The 23,465-nt window shown below is 43.2% G+C and overlaps 1 protein-coding gene across 4 annotated transcripts in view; it reads left to right on the plus strand.

Moving 5' to 3' along the window:
- IQGAP2 (IQ motif containing GTPase activating protein 2) overlaps positions 1–23,465 on the plus strand; it is a 134,174-nt gene that overhangs the window by 15,344 nt on the left and 95,365 nt on the right. For all 4 annotated transcript variants that reach the window (XM_069880715.1, XM_069880717.1, XM_069880716.1 and 1 more), the window contains exon 2: positions 7,686–7,785. In XM_069880715.1, coding sequence (XP_069736816.1) covers positions 7,686–7,785 — 100 coding nt within the window. The remainder of the gene's footprint in view (positions 1–7,685; positions 7,786–23,465) is intronic.

Genomic DNA, 23,465 nt, shown 5'->3' on the forward strand with positions numbered 1-23,465 from the left:
CCATTATTCTGTTTCCTTGTTCTTCCAAACATACGGAAACTGAAGTTATGATAAAATGAACCATTTATTATTTTTGCTATTTGTATTTTTCTGCACAAAGTTAAAGGACTACTAGAAAAGTTACGTCTATGCTCTGGTATTGTTATGTAATAAGATAATGTCAGAACTACTCAATGTTTTTTAATATATTGCCTCTACTAAAGTGTTCCTTCCTAGTATGTAGAAAGCCTGAGGTTTAAAAGCAAAGTGCAGGATGTGTATACCAATAAGCAGAAAAATGAATGTTAAACATTCTGGCAGTGCATGTGGTTACTTGCTGAATGCCATCACTACCTTGTCTGTGTGCTTAAATAAGGCTTTTTTTTAAACTTTGTGGGCATTCAAGTATTTTGAGATGTGTGAGGGGTCCTACAGCCTTCTGCCATTGTTGGCACTTGACAGATTGAAATCAAGCGATTTTGACACTTTCATCCAGGAGCATGGACTGTGGTTGCTGTATCATCACCCATCCTCTTGGTATGATAGTTCTAAGGTCCTTGTATTGTAATGCTGCTCTGTAAATGGATGTGGTAGGACTTGTGGTGATAGATATGTAAGACTGAAATAAGACCTTTTTCTAGTAAATGGGTGGAGAAGTACTTGGGGAAATAAATACACAGGATTCAAGCTCTGTGTGAGAAAGCTCAGGTGAAAGATGGGTTTACCAAACATTCTTAACTTTGTCAGGGTGTCCTTTTACTTATTGCTGTTTGCATAGTGTCTGGCTATGAGACTGAGTCCAGAACAGTGGCCTTGTGGATCCTGTGTGGTTCTTGAGACCAAATGTCTGTCTGCTGGCCAGAAGATTGTGTATGTCTGAGTATCTAAGCCTTAATGTTTGGACAAAGTAATAACTAGATTAGGAGACATAGACATTATTAAGAAAGGAAGAGAGTAGTGCAGTGTTGGAAAGATATTCCAAAAAACGCTGTTTTGAAGAGCCTCATAATTTAGTAAAGTATCTTAGTCTACTGTCTCAAGTGAATCTGCTTTTCAGGGTCATAGCTGTGGTAGGTTTTTGAGCGCTTGCAGTGTTTGCCTTTGTCCAGAGCCCTTTCTTGAAGCAAATATTGAAGGGATGGACTGAATTCCCTTAACCAAAGTCACAGAAAAAGGGTCAGGCCATCTGTTTTTCTTTGTTGTGCGATGTGCTAGATGCTTATGACTGTGCTTTTTGTCAGAGGAAGTCTGTAGGAGCTTTGAATTTTTCTTCCAAAGATAAATGTCTTCCAGCACAACAGACATGTAGGTAGTAAAAATTAACAGGATGCTTGTAATGTGTTTGGTGCTGTAAAGCCATCTTTTTTCTTAGTAGCCTGCTAAGTTATCCTGTTCATATAGTTAAAGTTGGCATATTTTCTTCTGCATATTTAATAAGTTGTTGCTTTAGGTACCTGTGAGTCTGTATCAGAAGTGGAGGCTTGGAAAGGAACTCCTTCCACCGCTGACTTTGAGTAGTGTTTTTATGGTATCTGTATACACAATCCTGTTCACATTTTCCAGCTGACTGGTGGTGCTGTAAGCTCCTGCCCCACTGCAGGTAAAAGCATCTCAGGTAGCAGCCAGCCTGGCTCGGAGCATGTCCTCACAAACTTGCTCTGGTTATGGCAGTTGGCTGATGCTCTGTTGGTGCAGCAGCAGCGCTTTAATTGCCAGCCTAGGAGTGACTGTGGAGCTGAACTGCCCTGGGCAGGCACTCCTCAGGTACTGAGCACCTGGAAGTACAAATTTTACTAGGCATAAAAGATGACACTGAATTTATTGGCCTCTTTCACACTAGGACAAAGTAATTATATGCTGCCATATAATTTAAGTTTTTAAGTCACCTTGGCAGTCTAAAACGCAATTAGCTTTTTCTTGAGGCTGCAGCACTGAAGTGTGATGGTAAATGCTTCACATTCATAGCTCGTCTTCTTGGTACAGGCAGACATAAATGGGATGCTGCCTAAAGCCTGTTGTACAGGGCTCAGCTTTCACTGGGGCTGGCTATTGCCTCAGTCAGTTTTTGTGCTAAAGGGGCTTAGCTTTTGTTTTTGTGTTTTCAACTATTACAGCATGGCTCTGTTAGATGCTTTTCAGTGTACTAATACTAGGGGTGTGGGGATGGAGAAGGCTTGTGTGGAGAAGGCGGGAAGATGTGAGGGGGGTATATGCAGGATTTGCTGAATTTCTCACCAGTGAACTGGAGCACTGTTTTGCCTTGCCTTCTGCATGGCCAAGACAGAACACTGCTGAGACGGCCAAATGTGTTTCAGCTAATGCTTAATTTAAATATGCTGAAAAACTTCTATCCCAGCATTTTGCAGTAGTTGTTCATGTATCTTTCTTCTCCCTCAATCCTAACTTTACAAACTCTTCTCTGTCACCATAAGAAGATTTTGTTCTGTCCTCTGTGTTTTGAGCTTTCCTGTGCCAAAAGAGTCTCCTCCTTGCTCCTGTCTCACTTTCCATGGGAAAAAGTCCCTGGTGACAGGAAGTGGAGGGAGATTGGCCCTGGGAAATGAAAGCCTCTGTTCCTTTCTTTGCCTTCTTCAGTAGAAGAAGTCTTTTGGTACATCTGTAGCAAAGAGCTTGTTGAAGCGTCTGCCTTCTAGGAGCAGCCACATGCTGTTCTTGAACTATTATGGCTAGTCATGTGTCTGAGAGCAAATGAATGATGAGGAAGCCTTAAATGCTGCTGTATGTTTTGCATGGGGGAAGGGATGTCCAGCCTTAGTTTTTTTAAGATAACAAACTGCTTTTCTGGGGAATGATCTCTGAATAACTTGGAATTTTGCCTTTGAGAGTGGTCCATAAATTTGCATGGAGAAATTAAAACAAAATTACTTTTCCTTAGCTTGCTCCTTGGTTGTGTGTTACAGGTGCTTCAAGTGTACCTTAATTTAAAAGTATTATCCATGGATCTATGGACGCATTTGAAAACTGTTGCAAATTAGACTTGTAAAACCCCTTATTTAAAGTCATTTCTAGTGTAAACATACTAATAGGAGAGATCAGGTAAGCTCTGGTATTGTGGACTGTCTTTGTGATCCTGGGATCTCCCAAGTCCTTGCAATGGTTGTGATAGTTAAATGTTGCCCAAGTTCAGAGTTACATAACTTGCTGTTAAAATTCTTGTGTGAACTGAGCCTGTCTTATGTGAACGTGAAGCTTGGAATCTCTTTCTAGACACTGTTAGTAAGGGCATGGCTTCCGCAGGTCTTGTGCATCTGGGCTCAGCACTAGTTTTGGTAATTGTATTACAGCTTCAGAAGTGGTGGCCTTATTCCTAAAAACTTGCTCAAATCCAGAAGGTCAGAGTGCTTGCATGTTGTTTGCTATATCTGTGTCACAGTCAGTAAATGCCTCTTGCGCAGTGTTGATTGTAGGCATATGGAATGCCTTGGGTTGCGTTGGCAGCCCTGTGGTCAGCCGCTGATAGAGCTCTATGTTTTTGCCAAAAACTGGAGAGGCTGTCTTGGATCAGGGTGCATCAGAAAGATTTTACAATCCCTAATCAAATCCCAGATGTCCACTAGTCCTAACTACAGCCTTGCCTGCTCTTATGCTGCTTCCATGAAGGTGACACAAGGCAGAAATATTAATATTTCAGGCAAAGATGGATATAAGTGCAATATGTTAGCTGATGCAAGATGCTCAGGTCTCTCAATTCATGAGTGCTCCCTGGTAAACACTTATCTTAGTGAGAATTGTGTGGATTGAGAATCTGTAGGAAGTTGCTAATAGAATGTGACTTTATTTCCATTTACTTAATTGTAGGAAGAATTTGCTTGGTTGATTATTGTTGCATCATACTGAGTGCCAGCATAAGTCTGTTCTCATACTTGTGCAAAATTAGGTGTAGTAATTTAAGATTTAATGTTTCTGACAGCTCCATGGAGTGTTTCCTACACATTCTTCCTTTAGTGTTTTTCTATGAAGGAATATGTATGATGAAGCAACATGGTGTCTTAGGACACACTCTTTGTATGTATTGACTGTTGGCTAATAGGTTCCAACATCTAAAATGACTTGAAATGGAGAGCTTTTAGGCTTGCTACCCTGGCATATTTGTTAGTGCAATTAGTAGGACAAAAATACTCAACATTTTCTTTTGAGAGAATATTTTTAATTTTTGCTTCTTAATTCCAAATCAAAAGTCAAATTGATGAATTGACTCAGATATTATTTTGGACACCTTTTTCCTGTATAGCTCACATGTAGCATCCATGTGCCTTGTTCTGCAGCATTTGGATATTTCATCAGCAACATTTTTCTGCCTGGATCTTGCTAGGCCTTACCAGTGGGCTGGAAGTCCTTAGGTGTAGCTCAGTCCTGCTTAACTCTGCCCTGTAGCATCCTTCATTGCTGCACTTCCCTTGAGTTGAGCACTATCAAGAAGTTACTGATATAGCAGAAATGTGTTTATTCTTTTATCAACCTTCCTGGTTTTCTGACTAATAATTTCCCTTTTAGGCAGAAAGACTGAGCTCTCTGTCCTCAAACCAAAAGTGTTTGTGTGTTGAACTTGGTGTGGCTGGATTGATGAATACACTCATAGGGCTTTTTTTCTGAAGCTGTGGAAAGTTATATATAGGTTTCTAGTCAAAGGCTGAAGCATTTGCCAAAAAATGTTATAGCAGACTAGACTTTAAGGACCCACCATTTTAAAAGTGTTCAAATTAGTTTCTTCTGTAGCTCAGTCCTGGGGTTGCCTCTATCCTGGAGGTTGTAACTGCTATTTCTAGAAGTGCCTGCAACTGCTTATTTGATGTGATCACGCTCTTGCTTTGAAGCCAGTATGTAGTGGAGGGGGAAGGGATGTAATTGGTCTTATCAGAAACTGGTGTTGCAAGAGTCTCCTCCCAGTGTAAACACTGTAGGTGTTGGCACTCATAGAATAGAATCATGGAATTGTTTGGTTGGAAAAGACCCATGGGATCATCCGAGTCCAATCGTACCTGTCCACTACTAAACCATATCCCTGAGCACTTAATCTACCCATTCTAGATAAAGTCTCCAAACAGAGGGGATTAAAGAAGGTGACACGTGCTCAGCACAGATCATAGAACCATAGAATAGAATCATAGAATCACCAGGTTGGAAGAGACCCACTGGACCATCAAATCCAACCATTCCTATCAATCGCTAAACCATGCCCCTCAGCACCTCATCCACCTGTCCCTTAAAAACCTCCAAGGAAGGTGACTCAACCACTCCTTGTGCTCTGTGTTTTCAGTGCTTGGATATTCAGCCCAGAAACAGATCAGATGCTTTGGCCCTGGCAGGAAAGAAAGTGGATTTCCCACCTGTGATCTGCTGATGCAGTATCCCTTCTAGAAGGGATTTGTTTTTTTCACTTTTCAGTGTCTACAAGTTACATGTTCTTGCCTCTTGCCCTTTTCTCACATTATCAGAGTGTTTTCCTAAGCAGAGCTATTACAAACCTGTGGTATCTGTCAATTATGTCTACCCTCTCAGTCAATCTTTGCAATTGATTTTAATGAGGGATCTGAGAGTGGCCAGGACTTCTTGATCTGGGATTCCTTGTTGAGGATGGGAGGCACCTATGGATGTGTAGATCCGGGGCTAGATTGTAAAGCATTAGTGTTACTCAGCTAAATTCCTAGACTGATGCTTATCAAATGGGTTGTGTGGTTTTTTTTCACTATCAAACAGAAGCTGTCTTTTTTTGCTACTTTGCTTATAGCTGTGGTGAGTTGTGCCAGAAGAGCAGCTGTAAATAGCTATTTAATGAGCTAAGAGGAGCAGGGCATGGGAGCTATGTCTTGAGGGAAGAAGGCTTTGTGGGATTTTGGCTGCCCCATCCTAGCTGGCTGGGCCATAGGCCACTACAGGATGGTCAGCTGGGCTCCCCTCTGCAGCACAGGAACTGTATCGGTGAGTAGGAGCAGCCTGTCCTGGATATGCCAACAAAAGCATGGGCAAAAGCAGCAGCAGAGCAGCCTTCATGGCCAGTTTGCCATAATGAATATGCTACCACCTGCATCTTGTATTTGCTTCCAGACTGTTTTGGTTCATAACAAGTGGTGACCTGACTACAGTAACTGAGAACTCATTTTAGAATGAGTCATGTTTATTTGAGCTACCAGACTTAAATGACTGAGCGTAAGACACATTTGTTTTATCAGTGTATGAAATGTTTGGATGATAAGGAAGAGCCATCTTAAAAACAAAGGAAGATGAAATGTGTTAATGTTTGTGGTGAGTAAAACAAATTACAAAGCTTGAAGAAGCTATATGATATGTTAACAAATGCATGGTAGTAGCATCAGTGCAAAATACAGCTGGGTAGTGTAGTTTTTGTATCCTCAGTAAGTGCCTTTGGGATTGCTTCTGTGCTGTCCTTTGAGGTAGAACCTTCAATGTATGCGTGTACTTGTAAAGCTCAGCTTCTTGCTTTATTATAGTGCCTTTTGAGTTACCTGTGTCAGCTGCCTCAAGCTGTTTACCCACTACCACATGAGACAAGTGTAGGGAAAACACTGAAAAACTTGCTTGTAGCATGCACAATTTGTGTGGCAGTTGAACTAAAGTGTCTCAGTGTCTGAGAAGAGGAGGCCTGTGTGTTGGGTTTTTTTTACGGAGTATGCATCTTGATGTTCTTTGCTGACTGTCTCAAGCGCTGTGGCAGAAAGCCGTTAGCCCAGCCCTGCATTTCCGTCCCCTCCCATGTGCCTGTGCCAGCCTGCCCACAGGTGCACAGTAGCTCAGATAAGGAACCTGATCTTCCTACAAGAGGGTCTCTTCTTAGCCATTACCCTTCAGCAAGGGCTAAGCCTTGTTCTGGTTCACTGGTGCAGCCATGGGCTTATTCTGTAACACAAAAGGTGATGGGAGTAATTTTGGTAACTATGCTCAAGTCTGTTTCCTAAAACCTCACAAACTCAGAAGTCAGTGCTACCGTATAGTACTCCAGATTGCTAGAAGTACTTGGAAGAACTGCAGATTTGCTCCCAGAGGCCCTCTGTACCCTACAAATAAAGGGAGATCAGTCCTGGGGTAGTAGATACTAATAATGAGGGTTGTTTGCAGCTGGAGATGTGCACAGAGACATCCTTAAGCGGCTGGGAGGGTGCTTTTATGGGAGGTGATGTGGTTGCAGCAGTAAACTGGGTGTGAATACCACAACTCGTTCATTCAATTACAGCCCTCACCACCCCATCACTGTGAGGCAGCTCTGCCTGCATTCTCACAGGTTGCTGAAACTGCAGCTCGTTCCCAAGTTGGTTGTGATATGTTTGCAGTGTCTTGTCCTCATCTCTACTACTGAGGTTCTGCTTATCACTGAGCTGATCCATCGGCCCCTTGCTTTGAGCTTGCACGCGGGAGTCCTCAGTCTTCTCTGAGGTTGTGTAAGCTGAAAATCTGTGAGCTCCACATGTTAGTGCTTCATCTTGCCTGCAAACCAGTCAGTGACAAAGATGAATTCACACTTGTTTTTGAGCAACTGAAACTTGAGGAATTCACTGCAGAGAACAGCATCTTCTAAGTATCTTTGTGCACCGTGCTATAAAAGGCCTCTTTTGAGGAGGAGGGATGGCTATTTTAATTTCTCTTCTGCAGTAATTTGCCTGGTTTCTGAGTAAATTTACTTTCAGAATCACCCGACTCACATGTAACTTGGTATGGATTTCTGTTTGCAGCTATTATGGATGATGAAAGGCTTTCAGCAGAGGAAATGGATGAGAGGAGGCGTCAGAACATTGCTTATGAGTATCTGTGCCACTTAGAAGAAGCAAAAAGGTAAGTAAATGAAAGCGCACTTTATACCTGGCCTTTGAATATGGAAGTTCAGGCCTGTTGTGTTATTGAGCATAGTGACTTTTAATTTTACTTATTGAGCTACTTGGATTAATTGAATGTTGGAATATCATAGCATTTGGTATGAGAAACTAATGCCCAATGTGAAACGTTTAATTCACAGAATAATTTGAAATAATCAAGGCATCTCAGTTACTCTGGTGACCATCTTCAATGAAAGTAGGAGCTGGGTGCTAAAACCTAAGGGTGTGGTTTTGCAAGAAGCTGAGCCAGCCTTATGTGACTAGGAGATTGTTTTGTTCCCAACTGTGTGGTTGTGCTCCCTTCTTGACTGTAGTGCTTGTGCAGTGACTCAGTTTGCTAAGTTGGCAGAAAATCGTCTGGGCTCTTGCTGGGTTAATGGTCCATATCATCCCAGTGTTTCAGTGGCCAGCATAGGCAGGGCAGCAAGATAACCTGGACTCTGCTCTTTGTTTAGTTCCTCTAACACATTCATCAAGTGTATTTCATTCTTGAAGTGACAGTCTCTGAAGCATTGATTTGCAGTTGCACGAGGATTTTATCACCTTTGTGAAAATGTACTCTCTGTACATTTAATTATGTAAACAAATACTCAACAATACTTTCATCATTACTAAGTAAGAAAAGGTGTGATATCCTTGTGCTTTTAGAGTAGTTTGAAGTGCTGCTATTATGTCAAAATGTGCATTCAGTTTGGTCAGAATTTTTCAAACATGTCTATCATATTCCATTTATTGCCCTGGGCACGACTGGGGAGTGCCTTGTTTCTGCTCTATGTTTACTGATCATAGTGGTTTTAGCCCCTTTCCTAGGAGTTTCTGTACAGAAAAGGAAACTTGAACTCTGATTAGTCGTGTAAGCTGGGAAACTTCGGTGCAGTGACAAACCATAGGATTTTTAAAATGGAGTAACCCAGTCTACTTCAGTTGGGAATCAACCATAAAACAGTGCCCTGGACTTTGTTTATACACTGCTCCTCCTGCCATTGCTGTGTGGCACTAACAGCTATCTATTTAGCAGTCATGAGGCAGCTAGTTGCCAATGATATTGTCCTTGGTGTGTTATGAGAATCACAATTTTACTTCCTGTTCACTAAACTGTCCCATTTGCTGTAGCAAGCATTGCCTCCTTTGTTCTATCTTCCTCTTCTGACTGCAGAGCAGTTCCCTGGCCACATATTTATGATGGCAAGTGTCTTACTGCTGCCAGAGAAGATTTTCCTCCTCTGCATGCTCCTGTTGCCTCCATAGTGTAGTTGTAAGAGATTGCCCTTAGTCAGCTGAGCCAGCTTGCTATGCTGGCAGGAAATTAGTAGCTCTCTTGCTGAGTTAGTTTTCTGGTGGTTTTAGAATCATAGAATAACCAGGTTGGAAGAGACCCACTAGATCATCAAGTCCAACCATTCCTATCAAACACTAAACCATGCCCCTCAGCACCTCATCCACCCATGCCTTAAACACCTCCAGGGAAGGGGACTCAACCACCTCCCTGGGCAGCCTGTTCCAGTGCCCAATGACCCTTTCTGTGAAGAATTTTTTCCTAATGTCCAGCCTGAACCTCCCCTGGTGGAGCTTGAGGCCATTCCCTTTTGTCCTGTCATTTGGGAGAAGAGGCCAGCACCCTCCTCTCTACAATCTCCTTTCAGGTAGTTATAGAGAGCAATGAGGTCTCCCCTCAACCTCCTCTTCTCAAGGCTAAACAACCCCAGCTCTCTCAGCCACTCCTCGTAAGACCCGTTCTCCAGCCCCTTCAACATCTTTGTTGCTCTTCTCTGGACTCGCTCCAGAGCCTCAACATCCTTCTTGTGGTGAGGGGCCCAGAACTGAACACAGGATTCGAGGAGCGGTCTCACCAGTGCCGAGTACAGAGGGAGGATAACCTCCCTGCACCTGCTGGTCATGCCGTTTCTGATACAAGCCAAGATGCCATTGGCCTTCTTGGCCACCTGGGCACACTGCTGGCTCATATTCAGTCGGTTGTCAACCAACACACCCAGGTCCCTCTCCTCCAGGCAGCTTTCGAGACAGACTTCTCCTAGTCTGTAGCACTGCACAGGGTTGTTGTGCCCCAAGTTCAGGACCTGGCATTTGGCCTTCTTAAACCTCATCCCATTGGTCTCTGCCCAGCGGTCCAGCCTGTTCAGATCCCTTTGCAGAGCCTCCCTACCCTCCAGCAGATCCACACTTCCACCCAGCTTAGTGTCATCCACAAACTTGCTAAGGGTGCACTCAATGCCTTCATCCAGGACATTGATAAGGACACTGAACAGGGCTGGACCCAGCACTGAGCCCTGGGGACACCACTTGTCACTGGCCTCCAGCTGGATTTCACACAATTTACCACCACTCTCTGGGCCCGGCCATCCAACCAGTTTTCCACCCAGTGGAGCATTCGCCTGTTCTGTCCAGAGGCTGACAGTTTCTGAAGCAGAATGCTGTGAGAAACTGTGTCAAAGGCTTTACTGAAATCCAGGAAGATACATCCACAGCCTTTCCCTTGTCCAGTAGGTGAGTCACTTTGTCATAGAAGGCGATCAGGTTAGTTTGGCAAAAACTGCCTTTCATGAACCTTTCATGTTACATGCATATGCATAAGTTTTGCCAGAAATCTTATGCATATCCTATTACTTTTCAAGGTCTAATTTTGAAGTTATGTAATTTTGCAACAGTCAAAACTCATGCTAATTTGGAGGTGGCTCTACCTCTCTGCTTGACCTTGCCATTGAGATAACACAAAAACTCCAAACAGAGGTGTTTACAGAAGAGACATCTGTTCAGCGCGTATAACACTTCACACAAGATGTTATCATTTTCATAGGATGAACAGTGTCTGGGAAATAAACTGCCTCAAAGAAAACATGCTCTCAGAAAATAAATGTGCTATCAGAGGGACATTCTGTCTAACTTCCAAAAAAACACAATTGCTTAGACAAAATGTAACTACTTCAGCTTAAATCAATATTTCATTCCACACTTAGCTACCTCTTATATCAATCTAATAAGACATTAAGACTCATGGCCCAGCTGTTCATGCCCATTCTAAGACTTTGTTATTCAACAGAAGAATTTCCCAACCAATACTGGTAATGCATTGGTGTGGCGTCTAGACAGCTTCTGTCAGAAGTACTCATGGATGCATTACTTGAAGTGAGAAAATTCCTACTCCCAATGCTTATTTTTGATTTTATTCTCAACAGTTCAAGTATAGTGGATACTACCAATTTTCCTCTAATTTAAAGTACGCAATAAACTCCCCTTAAAGACATAAAATAAAAAAATCTAATTGCATATGGGCAACCAACAACTCAATTTATCAGATGTGTGATTTGTGGGAGGAGGGTGGGCAGCAATCTAACTGAAGATGTTTTTTCTCCAGTACCAAATACAACACCCTATTCAACCACTTGTGACCTCTGCAGATATTACAAGTCTTCTCATTGTGTTTAAAAAACGATTTCCTATGCTGCATATGTATAACATATACTGTGCCTAGCACAGAAGGTATTTGCAGAAGCATCAGTTACTGGCGACAGGATTAGTCTGTCATGCTAAACTTGGCAAGTTTTCTTTAAAGCTGGGCTACAGGAAGTAAGTGTGCAAACAGTGATCTAAGAAACAGCTGAAAGCACATGTTCTTCACCCATTTAATTAACTCTGGCATTTCAAAATGCAGAGCTGCTATAAAATAATATTTTGATTACAAGTATGGCTAGAAAAAAATAGAATTCCTGCCATAGTACTGTCCCAGTCACACTATGCCCCAGTCTTTTGCTATTTATTGCTTATTTCAGTATTTAATAATTTCTAATGAGGGCCAAAACACTTTCTGTTTACACACTGCTGATTAGCTGAAACAATATCTGCTGACATTTTACCACGAGCCAACTGAAAAAAACTCACCTTATCTTAACTATTTCATTCTATTTATTGTCCTTACTATCCATAGCATCCCAAATTGCTAAAAAGTTGTCTCCATGCATTCAAGTTCTATACAAACAGAAAAAAAGCTTGCAAGGGCTGGGGAACAGGGGTGAGTGCACAGGTGGAACCCCTCCATTCAGCAGCAGCAAAAGCAGATCCATCAGGTGGCACACCCAGTACAGCTGAAGAGTAGGACCTGCTGTGTGCTGTCAAGGTAGCCTGCACCTTACACTGAGCTGGCCTTGTTTTGTTGCGGTTTTAATTACAACCTTGTTGCTCCCTCCAAGGCTGCCATCTCATTTCCTAGAGTCCCCAGTTTTGTTCAGGCTCAGTTGTGACAGAAAACACTGTAACTGTGCAAACACAGAACAGAGCATGTCAACACCTTTCACTCCTAATCAAGCACATGAAGAGGGCCATATCTGAGCAGTGAAAAAGAGATAAATTTTCCCTTGCTGCTGTTTCACTAGGTTCAGGGCTGGGGAGAGCTCAGCTGCATGCTTTCACCACCCTAGCATGTTCCTACCACCAGCCTGGTCCCTGCACACCACCAATGGCATTATTTGCATTCTGAGGAAGCAGGGCTGGGGCTACACAGCTATGAGACATAGGCATTTCTGTTTATTTCTGCAAGGTTTTTCATATGTATTCATTGCCAGGTTGTCTTCACATTAGAGTCCATCTCAGGCCAAAGTCCCATGATGCAACTGAATTATCCCAACAGGTCGCTCTGAAGTGAGAAGCTTATTTTGTTTTCTCCACAACAGTTCTGTCCTTCTTAGAAGGCACCTAGGTCTTAACCACCCCCACCATCTCCTACCTAACAAACACTGCATCAAGTGAGCTGCAGCACAGGAGGACATCAGCAGCACTGGCTGCCACAACAGCCATGACAATCTAAACCCTTGGCAAAGGAAGCACAAGGCACTTTACACTGCAGCACTTATTTCCACCTCATGCAGTAGCAAGCACTGGAATCTACTGGTAATGTTCATGGCCAGATTTCCAAACTGATCTAAAAATGCTTCCAGCTACTTAACAGCACTGAGAGTGACTAATCTGGCTGCAAAGTTCCATCACCTGCCGAAAGAGCTAAAGGAGCATTTCTTCTAGAAAGCCACTAATGGCATGAACCTATGTGAAAATGGATATAAGGAAGCTAACTCACAGCATGTTAATTGAACATCAACTGTAAAAATAACTTCAGATTTCCTTGTGAAATATCACTAAATGGTTCAAATAAATTGGAGAACTTGGGTTTAGGTTGACAAGTAGCCCTGGGAAGCTGGGGTAGGGGGGAAAGCCAGGAAGATAAGTCAGTGATAATAGTAATAGAAAAGGCTGCATTGGGAGACTAATTGTTATTCCTATGCCAGAAGCCAGCAAGTAGGCAAGTTGTAACAAACCAAGAAGGAACTCTGAATAAAACCAAAGTTTGACACAGATTTCCTGTGATGGCAGAACACACATAACCTTTCAACAAGCTAGGTGGAGACTTGCTTGCTTCTCTTTCCAGTGTAAGGCTGCACTCTATCCCCTTGCTCTTGCCAGCAGTGATTCTCCTGACCCCTTGATCACAATGCCTGGCTCCAAGCCTGGTGTGAGGAAAGGGGCTTTGGCTTCTTTGATCATGGGGTGGCTCACGCACCCCTAGACTTTGTTGCTAAGGACGGGACACATGTGTCTCCTAGGGGGGCTAAAGCCCTTGCTAAAAAACTAGCTAAGCTCATAAATTGAGCTTTAAACTAGATGTGAAGGGGGAGGGGGTTGAGACCAGGCTAGACAGGAACGAGCCTGGACATGGGGCAATGGTGATTCGGAGAGGGTGTGCTGGTGAGGACCACCAGTACCTCACCACACAGAAAGTGGGGGAGAACACACCTCGGGGTGCTAAGGGAGATACAGGCACTCTGGCACTAGCTACTCCAGTTACCAGGCAATTGGGAATGAACTCTTGTTCCCTCTAAGAGGGCTGAAGGCTCAGCAGCTCAGCTGAAGTGCATTTACACCAATGCACACAGCATGGGGAATAAGAAGGAAGAGCTGGAAGCTGTCATAGGGCAAGGAGCCTATGATGTTGTTGCCATCACGGAAACGTGGTGGGATGACTCATACAACTGGAGTGCAGCTATGGTGGGGTACAAACTCTTCAGGCAGGATAGGAAGGGTAGGAGAAGGAGGCGGGGTAGCCCTCTTTGTAAGGGAGGACTTGGACACTGTTGAGATGGGTTGTGGTGATGAGGAGATTGAATGCCTGTGGGTTAAAACCAGAGGAGCCCACCAGAAGGTAGATTTTGTGATGGGAGTCTGTTACAGACCACCCAGCCAAGGAGAAGCAGCTGAGGAGCTCTTCTGTAAACAGCTGGGGTTAATCTCTAGATCAATGCCTCTCATTCTTGTGGGAGACTTCAGTTTTCCTCATATCTGCTGGAAGTACAATAGAGCAAAAGGGAAGTAGTCTAGGAGGTTCCTGGAGTGCGTGGAAGACAACATCCTTGCACAGCTGGTGAATGAACCAACAAGGGAGGGTGCCCTCCTGGACCTGCTGTTTGTGAACAGAGAAGGCCTTGTGGGGGATGTGGCAGTAGGTGGACGCCTAGGGCAAAGCGATCATGAGATGATAGGGTTTTCAGTTCTAGGTGAAGGGAAGAGGGTGGTTAGTAGGACAGTAGCATTAAATTTCCAGAGGGCAGACTTTGATCTCTTCAGAAGGCTGGTTGGCAAAGTCTCACAGGAGACAGTACTCAACAGCAAGGGAGCCCAGGAGGGCTGGGAGCTCTTAAAAAGGGAAATCCTAGCAGCTCAGGAGAAAGCCATCCCCATGTTCCAGAAAAAAAAGCTGGCAGGGGAAAAAACCAGCTTGGTTGAACAGAGAGATCTTGAGTGATATCAAGAAGAAGAGAAACGTTTGTGGGCTCTGGAAGAGGGGACAGGCCTCTTGGGTGGACTATAGGAGGGAAGTGAGATTGTGTAGAGAAAAAATCAGAAGGGCTAAGGCTCAGCTAGAAATCAGATTGGCAAAGTCTGTGAAAGATAACAAAAGATCTTTCTATAAATATATAAATAATAAAAGGAGGACTAGGGAGACCATACAGTCCCTATTGGACGCAGAAGGAACAACAGTGACAGGGGATGATGACAGCTGAGGTACTTAATGCCTTCTTTGCCTCAGTCTTTAATTGTAAAGAAAGTTGTTCCGTCTGTGTACAAACCCAGGAGCTAGAGGAGCAAAATGAGGCTCCTGTGATCCAAGAGGAGGTGGTCAGAGCCTTGCCAGCCCAACTAGACACCCACAAGTCTATCGGGCCAGATGGGATTCACACAAGGGTATTGAAGGAGCTGGCGGATGTGCTGGCCAAAGCCCTTTCCATCATCTTCCAACAGTCCTGGAAGACTGGAGAAGTCCCACTGGACTGGAGGCTGGCTGATGTTGTGCCCATCTACAAGAAGGGTCTCAGGGTGGACCCAGGAAACTACAGGCCTGTCAGTCTGACCTCAGTGCCAGGGAAAGTCATGGAGCAGGTGATCTTGAGTGCGATCATGAAGCACATGCAAGAGAACTGGGGGACCAGGCCCAGTCAACACAGGTTCACAAAAGGCAGGTCTTGCCAAACTAACCTGATTGCCTTCTATGACAAAGTGACTCACCTACTGGACAAGGGAAAGGCTGTGGATGTATCTTCCTGGAATTCAGTAAAGCCTTTGACGCAGTTTCTCACAGCATTCTGCTTCAGAAACTGTCAGCCTCTGGACAGAACAGGCGAATGCTCCGCTGGGTGGAAAACTGGTTGGATGGCCGGGCCCAGAGAGTGGTGGTAAATTGTGTGAAATCCAGCTGGAGGCCAGTGACAAGTGGTGTCCCCAGCGCTCAGTGCTGGGTCCAGCCCTGTTCATTGTCCTTATCAATGTCCTGGATGAAGGCATTGAGTGCACCCTTAGCAAGTTTGTGGATGACACTAAGCTGGGCGGAAGTGTGGATCTGCTGGAGGGTAGGGAGGCTCTGCAAAGGGATCTGAACAGGCTGGACCGCTGGGCAGAGACCAATGGGATGAGGTTTAAGAAGGCCAAATGCCAGGTCCTGAACTTGAGGCACAACAACCCTGTGCAGTGCTACAGACTAGGAGAAGTCTGTCTAGAAAGCTGCCTGGAGGAGAGGGACCTGGGGGTGTTGGTTGACAGCCGACTGAATATGAGCCAGCAGTGTGCCCAGGTGGCCAAGAAGGCCAATGGCATCTTGGCTTGTATCAGAAACGGCGTGACCAGCAGGTCCAGGGAGGTTATCCTCCCTCTGTACTCGGCACTGGTGAGACCGCTCCTCGAATCCTGTGTTCAGTTTTGGGCCCCTCACCACAAGAAGGATGTTGAGGCTCTGGAGAGAGTCCAGAGAAGAGCAACAAAGATGTTGAAGGGGCTGGAGAACGGGTCTTACGAGGAGTGGCTGAGAGAGCTGGGGTTGTTTAGCCTTGAGAAGAGGAGGTTGAGGGGAGACCTCATTGCTCTCTATAACTACCTGAAAGGAGGTTGTAGAGAGGAGGGTGCTGGCCTCTTCTCCCAAATGACAGGACAAAAGGGAATGGCCTCAAGCTCCACCAGGGGAGGTTTAGGCTTGACATTAGGAAAAAATTCTTCACAGAAAGGGTCATTGGGCACTGGAACAGGCTGCCCAGGGAGGTGGTTGAGTCACCTTCCCTGGAGGTGTTTAAGGCACGGGTGGATGAGGTGCTGAGGGGCATGGTTTAGTGTTTGATAGGAATGGTTGGACTTGATGATCTAGTGGGTCTTTTCCAACCTAGTGATTCTGTGCTTCTGTAACTGGGAAATGTATTCTGCGACTGTATTCTGTCTTTTTGCATGTGATGGAGATGACTCTTGCAAGTTGCCCAGGCCTGATAAAGGATGCTTGCTTTCCAAAACTTGAAACTGAGTCTTAGTTTTATTTGCTGGAATTTTCAGTTTCAAGATTAGCTTAATTTTAATGGATAAAATAGTAAAAATGCCCTCCTTTCCCAAGATTTGTAACACCCAGGGCATCAGATTCTGCCTTGAGTTTGGCTTTTGCTGTTGCTTATCTCTTTGCAGATGTGCATTTGTAAATAATACAGATTTGAGGGGGTTAAAACTGATTGAAGCTTTGCCATATAATACAAATCAAGTTTACAGTAAACCTGTTGTGGCTGGCTAGGGTTATAATCATTCATAATTTAGCAGATATTTTTCTTGGCTTCTTGGAAATTATACCCTCAAATGGTAAGCTTGAATCTGAACCATGGGAAGCCTCACTTTGCTAACCTTGTATCTCTCTAGGTGAAACGTTTCATGAAGCATATGCTACAATTTCATAACCAGTACTGCCAGCATTCGTCTTATTTTTTTTTTTACTTTTCTTACTCAGCCATTCAATACAACAGGAACTTGTGTTAAAAAACTGAAGCTTTATCTTCAATGCTTGGACACTGAAGACACAGTGAAGAAAAACTATCCAGAAAACTTCTTTTGGGAAGTCATTTTTTATTTTGAAAATGTAAATCCTAATTCTTTTCCAGTTTCTTTACAATGGGAAATAAAATCATTTATTTTAGGCTCCAAAATTTGCCTCCTTCTTTGTATTGTTTTTTGTTAAATTAGTTTGCAATAGTTATGTGCAGTATTGGTTGCTGATGAGATCACAGTTGGAAGCTACTGTGTAAAAATGTACATGCGGTTTAATATACTTAAAAGGTTATACCCTGAAGTGCTTAACTGCCTTGAGTTAAAGCGAACAGTTTCGCAATACTGTAGCATCATATAAAGCTCTAGCTGTCCAATGGTCAGGACTGTGGGATCATGGAGGGTTGCTCTGGAGCACTCTGCTTTCCTGACCGGGTGTTGGGGTCTTAAAAGCCTTGATACTACATGTGAATTCTGGCAGGTTTTGGGCTGCTGTTTCTTCATGAGTAAAGCTGTGGCAGCCATGCAGCCTCAGTAGCTCGTGAGTGAATTAGCACTACTCAAATACTCTATTTTAAGTCTATTTCCTTCAGTACAAGAAATCTTTAAAGCTTTTGTGCTTGGAGGTAAATGCGTAAAATTGTAGGATAGCTGTACAACTAGCTAATTAAAAGTAAAAAAGGTTAGGATACTTGTTGATAATGGCTTGTATGGATTTTTCAATAGTCATTCTTCTGGGAGTGGTAGTCTACTAACACTTGGTAGATTATGAACTTTGGCTCATCTACTTCTGTCTGCCTTAAGCCTAATAAAGCATCAATGAGCATGGCTGGCAGTGGGTATGTAGAGGTCAAATACTTCAAATATAGATTCTTCATAGGATGACATTTGTAGAAGAACTCTACTTAGCTGCTGGCTGTTATAACTTAGTCTGCATAGAGGTATTGATCAGCATGTATATTCACTGTTTTATGTCTGTCTTCAAGGCTACTTACCTAACAGACAAACTGTCGGCTATTGAATTGAATAGTTTTTTTATTCCAGGTATACAGTTGTACATATATGCCAGAGTTTTCACATGCAAGAGTTGGTGATATCAATCAATCCAATAATTGCTTGGATTTCATTTGCATATGAAAAGTCTAAAGAGTAAAATCTGAAGGAGAGAGAAACCTTTGTGCTAGTTTCTGTACAGGATGCATTGACCTGTTCAGTGGGATGTTGAGGTCATTTGTGCATGTGTTATGGGTCATTGCTCAGTGTGTATAGTTGTGGAATAATGCTGCTGAGTAATGATGGATGTGACCTTTGTATTGTGGAGACTAAAGCATATGGCAATTATCCCATAGCATGCACTGAAGCTAACAGTACAACCACTTCAGAGCTGGTTCTCTTTCCCAAAGTTTTCCACCTTTCTTTGAGGCACAACCCTTTTGTAAAAGGAACTGTTTTGTTGGGTTTTTTAAGTAGAAAAGCAGCAAATTTAAGCTAGTTCATGCTCTGCCCTCTCATTGGTGTAGTTTGTATGTCCAGCTTCAGCAATAAAGCCAATTGAACTTTCATTTCCCCTTCACCTTCCCCTTTGCAACTAGAATTATCTGTGGTGCAACTCAAAAGCCTATTTGACTAGCCTAAGACTAGCTGCTTGTCAGATCAGACTGATGACTTCGTTCTGCATCCTGAGAAGCTCCTAGTTAACATTAGGTGTAACCTGAGTTAGCCTTACTAAAATATCACTACTAGCTGAATCATTGCAATACCTTACGGACTGCAGCAAGGAGTATTGAAGCAGGCTGCTAGGGGAGGATGGCAGTGATTCTTGCACATCACTGACCAAAATTTCCACATCTGGAGGGGTGGTAAAGGAAAGCTTGGGGCCAAATCATGCAGGGAGGAGCACAGCTATGGATATAAGAAGTAACAAGGTTTGCACTTTGCTGAAGCAATTCATATGAAGTCGCTGTTGGCAAGAACCTGTGACAATAACTGGTATGGAAGGACACTGTTTTATGCTTTACTTAGTGTTGAAGGACTTAAGTGTTGCTCTTAACCTTTGAGTAGGTCCTTCTATACTGTTTGGACTCTGCTTGGTAAGTCAGAGCATTGTTCCTATTTGTCAGAGAGTAGCCAAGGTCTTTGCTTAACCTGTATGTTCATGATGGAACGAATCATAGCATTTGTGTCACAGCATGCCACCTGCACTGGACTGTGGGTTGTTGCGGTTGCATAGAGCACTGCTGGTGTAACTGACCAGCAAGTGATGCATTCTGCTTTACTTGTATCCCACTTTGCTGTAACTCTGGTATAGCATTCAAAAAGCTTTGTTATGTGGTCACATGTCTGTTTGCTTTGGACCGGATGAGAGAATTATCTGGGCTGAGGGAATCTGTTTTTTAACAGCTCCCTTGCAGGAGTGTACTTTTCACATGCCGAGATCCTCCTTTCCCAACTGCCATGTCCTGGAGAGCTGTTGATCTTTGGAAGAAGTGTTTATTCTGGCTCTTGCAGAAACTGCTGTGGAAAGGTGTGAATGGCTCTTCATAGATCAGAAGAGGTGAGGCAGCAACTGGGTGACTCTTTTAGCACTGCTTTCTGTAGACCACTGCTGCTGCTAAGTAACCTATAGACATGTGCTGCTGGGATCTCACTGTACTGTATACAAGAAATCAAATGTTTACAAGAAACATGCTTCTACAGCAGGAGACTTTTTGCTGTAGCTTTGGATTCTAGAAATCCACATCCCTCCAACTTGCTTAGCTACTGCTTTGGGAATAGAAGTTCTAAAATTAGTCCAGTAAAGTTGAGATCTGCAGAAGAATCAATGTGCTACTAGATGTTCTGTTCTGGATTGGAAAAGCAATCAGTGCTGACTGGCTATGTAGGTGTGACCTTGCATCTGTTTTTTTCTTTCCAATTACTTCAGGCAAGCACTTTATGGGATAAGGCAGCTGCTGAGGGATATAAGTCTGGGTTCCCTTAAAAATCACTTTGGTTGCAAATACCTTAATTTGCTGACTGGAGAAGGAGCGCTGTGACAGTTTGTACTGCGAGCATCACTATGGAATAATGCTAGAAAGTGCTTTGGCTGTTGATGTTGCACACTGCAGACCATGTGAATCCTTTGTTAGTATATACAGCTACTGCAGAAACCACAGTGTCCGCTACCATCAGAAGGTTGAGAGCCTTCTGTCACGGATTTGGTTGCTGACTTAGAACTTGGAAAGATGCAACATACCATCACACTTAAAACCAAGCTTGTTAAGTAGCAGGGTTGTGCATCTTGTTGTGTGAACCATATGGTGCTTCTGATTGCTGTGCTTTCAGTGCTTCATGTGCTTTGAGAGATGACTTTCTACTTACCTCCATTTAAATTCAAGGATTTGTTAACAGGTAGCACATAGTAGCGTCCCAGAGTTGATAAACGCATGTATGCACCTTGCAGAAGCTTGGATATTTGTGATGCCGTCTCTTCATGTTTTGGAGCTACTGTTATTTGAAGCTGATAGTGTGACAGCCTCCCATAATTGCTTCTGCTACTTTTGCTGATAGAAGTAGAAATAGGCACGTGCAGGCCTGTGCAGGGCCAAGTAAAACCCTCAGATTCTCTACATGTCATTTGAGATAGGGAGGACTGTAAAAATAGCTCTCAGAACTTTACTGTTTGTTTTCTAGCTTCCCATGTATCTTCCAAGTGCTTCTGCACCATCTGTAGTTAACAGGAAGAGAGATTTTGGGGAAATCTCTTCAATCCCAGATATAAAACTATCAGGGGAACAGGTTCTGTGAGCCAAGATCTTCTTTGGGGTATTTAAAAGATGTATCTGTTTTTCAACTGAGTTCATGAATTGGTATGTGTTCATGAGTTATTACAACTTAAACTAATTCTGTTGCATGTGTGAAGGAATGTTTCCTTTAAAACCCAAACAGAAAACACTCCTTGCCAAGGTTTTTATTTTGCAGTTCCAAATCATGTTAAGTGGTCAGAGAATCTTTGATACCAGTGCATGTGTATATGCTAAAACAATTCAGTGAGTTACCCATTCATGTTTGTACAAAGAGAAATGGTAGCCCAAAATGTCTTTGCTGTAATTGCCCAGAGTTATATGCATTCAGAATTAGCCTTGTGTTAAGAGAAAAATAGAGGTGAGATACTGATTGTTTTTTGCAGTAGCAGCAGCATATGACTGTGAACAGTTAAGGTATTTCAATGTACCTACTGCACACCAGCATCAACTAAGGCCTGGAATAATTTTCAGAAGTAGAGATTGAGAGCTGTGAAAGAGATTTTTGAGCCTGACAAATTTGAGTCTTGGTGAAGGGCTGTGAATTAATCTCCTCAAGAGTATGAATGGAGCTGCTCTTGAGCTTGAAGTGCTAGGAAAGGTATCATGTGGCTTCCAGTGACTATAAATGCTAGGCAGCTTTTGGCTTAGAAGCAGAGACCACCACTAGTTGCAAGTGACACAGCTTTACCAGCTTGAAGGGAAGAGAACCTTGCAGGTTTTTGTTTCAAATAGAATTGCATTGAGAAGTGTTGACAAGTGGGTTGTTATTGTGGCACTGAGTACAGATTTATTCTGGCAGGATAATGGTTAACTGCATGCTTAATTTTCTAGCTACCCAGGGGACAAACAGCTAGCCTGCCCTGAGATGAAGTCTCACAGATTTGTGGTTGTAAAGATGTGCTATAAATGCCTGTGGTGCAGGAGGTATGCTACCTGCTTTGTGAGGCAGAGAGGTGAGAGCTCAGATTCCAGTTCTTACTCTTACTGCTCCCACCTGCATGGTTAAAGCTTTTGAGTTACTGGTGGTGCATTTACCCTACAAGGGAAGTGATAAAGTTACTCTGACAACTCAAGCTTTTCTGCCATCTATAGCATGTTAACTATTTTTAAAACGTGGTTGACATCAAAGCAGATAGCAGCATTACAAAATTTGGTGCAGTAAGAAGAAAGTATAAAACTCTTGTAATAAGTTCAGTTGCCTTAAACCCAATGCATTTCATTACCCCTATCATTTTGCTTCCTAACTGTCTCTTCTAGGGCCAAAGGCAGAAATTGTGCGTGAAGGCAATAAAAGGTGCATGAAGGCAATAAAAACTGTAGTGGTTCCTGCATCCAAGCATCCTTCAGTGCACAGGAATTGACCTGCTATGGCATAGTTATGCTGGGGACATAACTGAGCATAAATCCTTCATTAGAGTTTGGAGTAACAGGGAGAAGCAGTGGGAGCAAGGAAAGAAAGGGGGGTGGTTCACTGCAGTTGTCCAAAACGTCCCCCAGACAGGAGGCTTCAAAGTAGGATGAATTTATAGAGTACCACTGAATGTAGGGTATGGACCTTGTCTCCAAGGCTGGGTGGGAGCATGTAAGATGCCACTGCATGCCAGTCATGCTTGCCCACAGGGCACCCTGTTACTAGCCTTATGGAAAACTTCACAGCGTCATATGTATCCTAAGTTGTGCTTTGTGGCAGGAGGGTCTTTCAAGTCTGTCTGTCAAATAGGCTGCACTGGGATTGGTAAATAGCATGATTTACAACAGATGTCTGTACACACACCATATCAAATGTCTTTTTCTCTGTTAAAGAAACAAAGCAACAATATCATGAAGGACTGGTGGATGTTAATAAGCTGGAACATCTTCCCTTCCTGACAGCTTCCAAGCTGCAGATTGCATCACTGCCCTTGCAACGGCCCAAGGAAAGCACAGTGTGCTTTACTCATTTGTGTCTGCATTTACATGATGTTCAGACTTGATCATGTGGGATTTGCTTTGCTGCACATTTGGAGGAATGCCGGCCCCTGGTTTCAGCTTCATTCTTTGAAACAGAATTGAATGGGATTTGTGACTGAAGTTGAGTTTTAGGTCTTCCCATTTCTCTGATGAATGTCTACAGAATAGTGTAGTCAGCCTCATGCATGCAATAACTCTTGAGGTGCACTTTCTTTTGGATGTTATCAAAATGAGGCATCAACCCTTTTCACTTGTTGAACATGAGGTGTCAGGAGAGGGATTGAAAGTGGTCTGGTTTTCTTAATATGATGGCACTCAAAGAGCTATCTGTATCTGTTTACAGGTTTTTAGATTTTTAATAACATGCTTTTACAATATTTTCCTATCTCCCGTTCATGTCCTCTTCCCCTTGTTTTTCTTCCCATGAACATTGATCTAACCTTGTGATTAGCTTAATTCTTAATACTGGGATGGCTACTGTCTTTTTTGGGAGAGCTTATGCTTTAGTTGAAATCTTTAATGCCACACAGACATGTTTGTGTTCAGTTTATAAAGCTGG

This window comes from Phaenicophaeus curvirostris, chromosome Z (genome assembly GCF_032191515.1).
Source record: "Phaenicophaeus curvirostris isolate KB17595 chromosome Z, BPBGC_Pcur_1.0, whole genome shotgun sequence".
In the NCBI taxonomy this organism is placed as follows: Eukaryota; Metazoa; Chordata; class Aves; order Cuculiformes; family Cuculidae; genus Phaenicophaeus; species Phaenicophaeus curvirostris.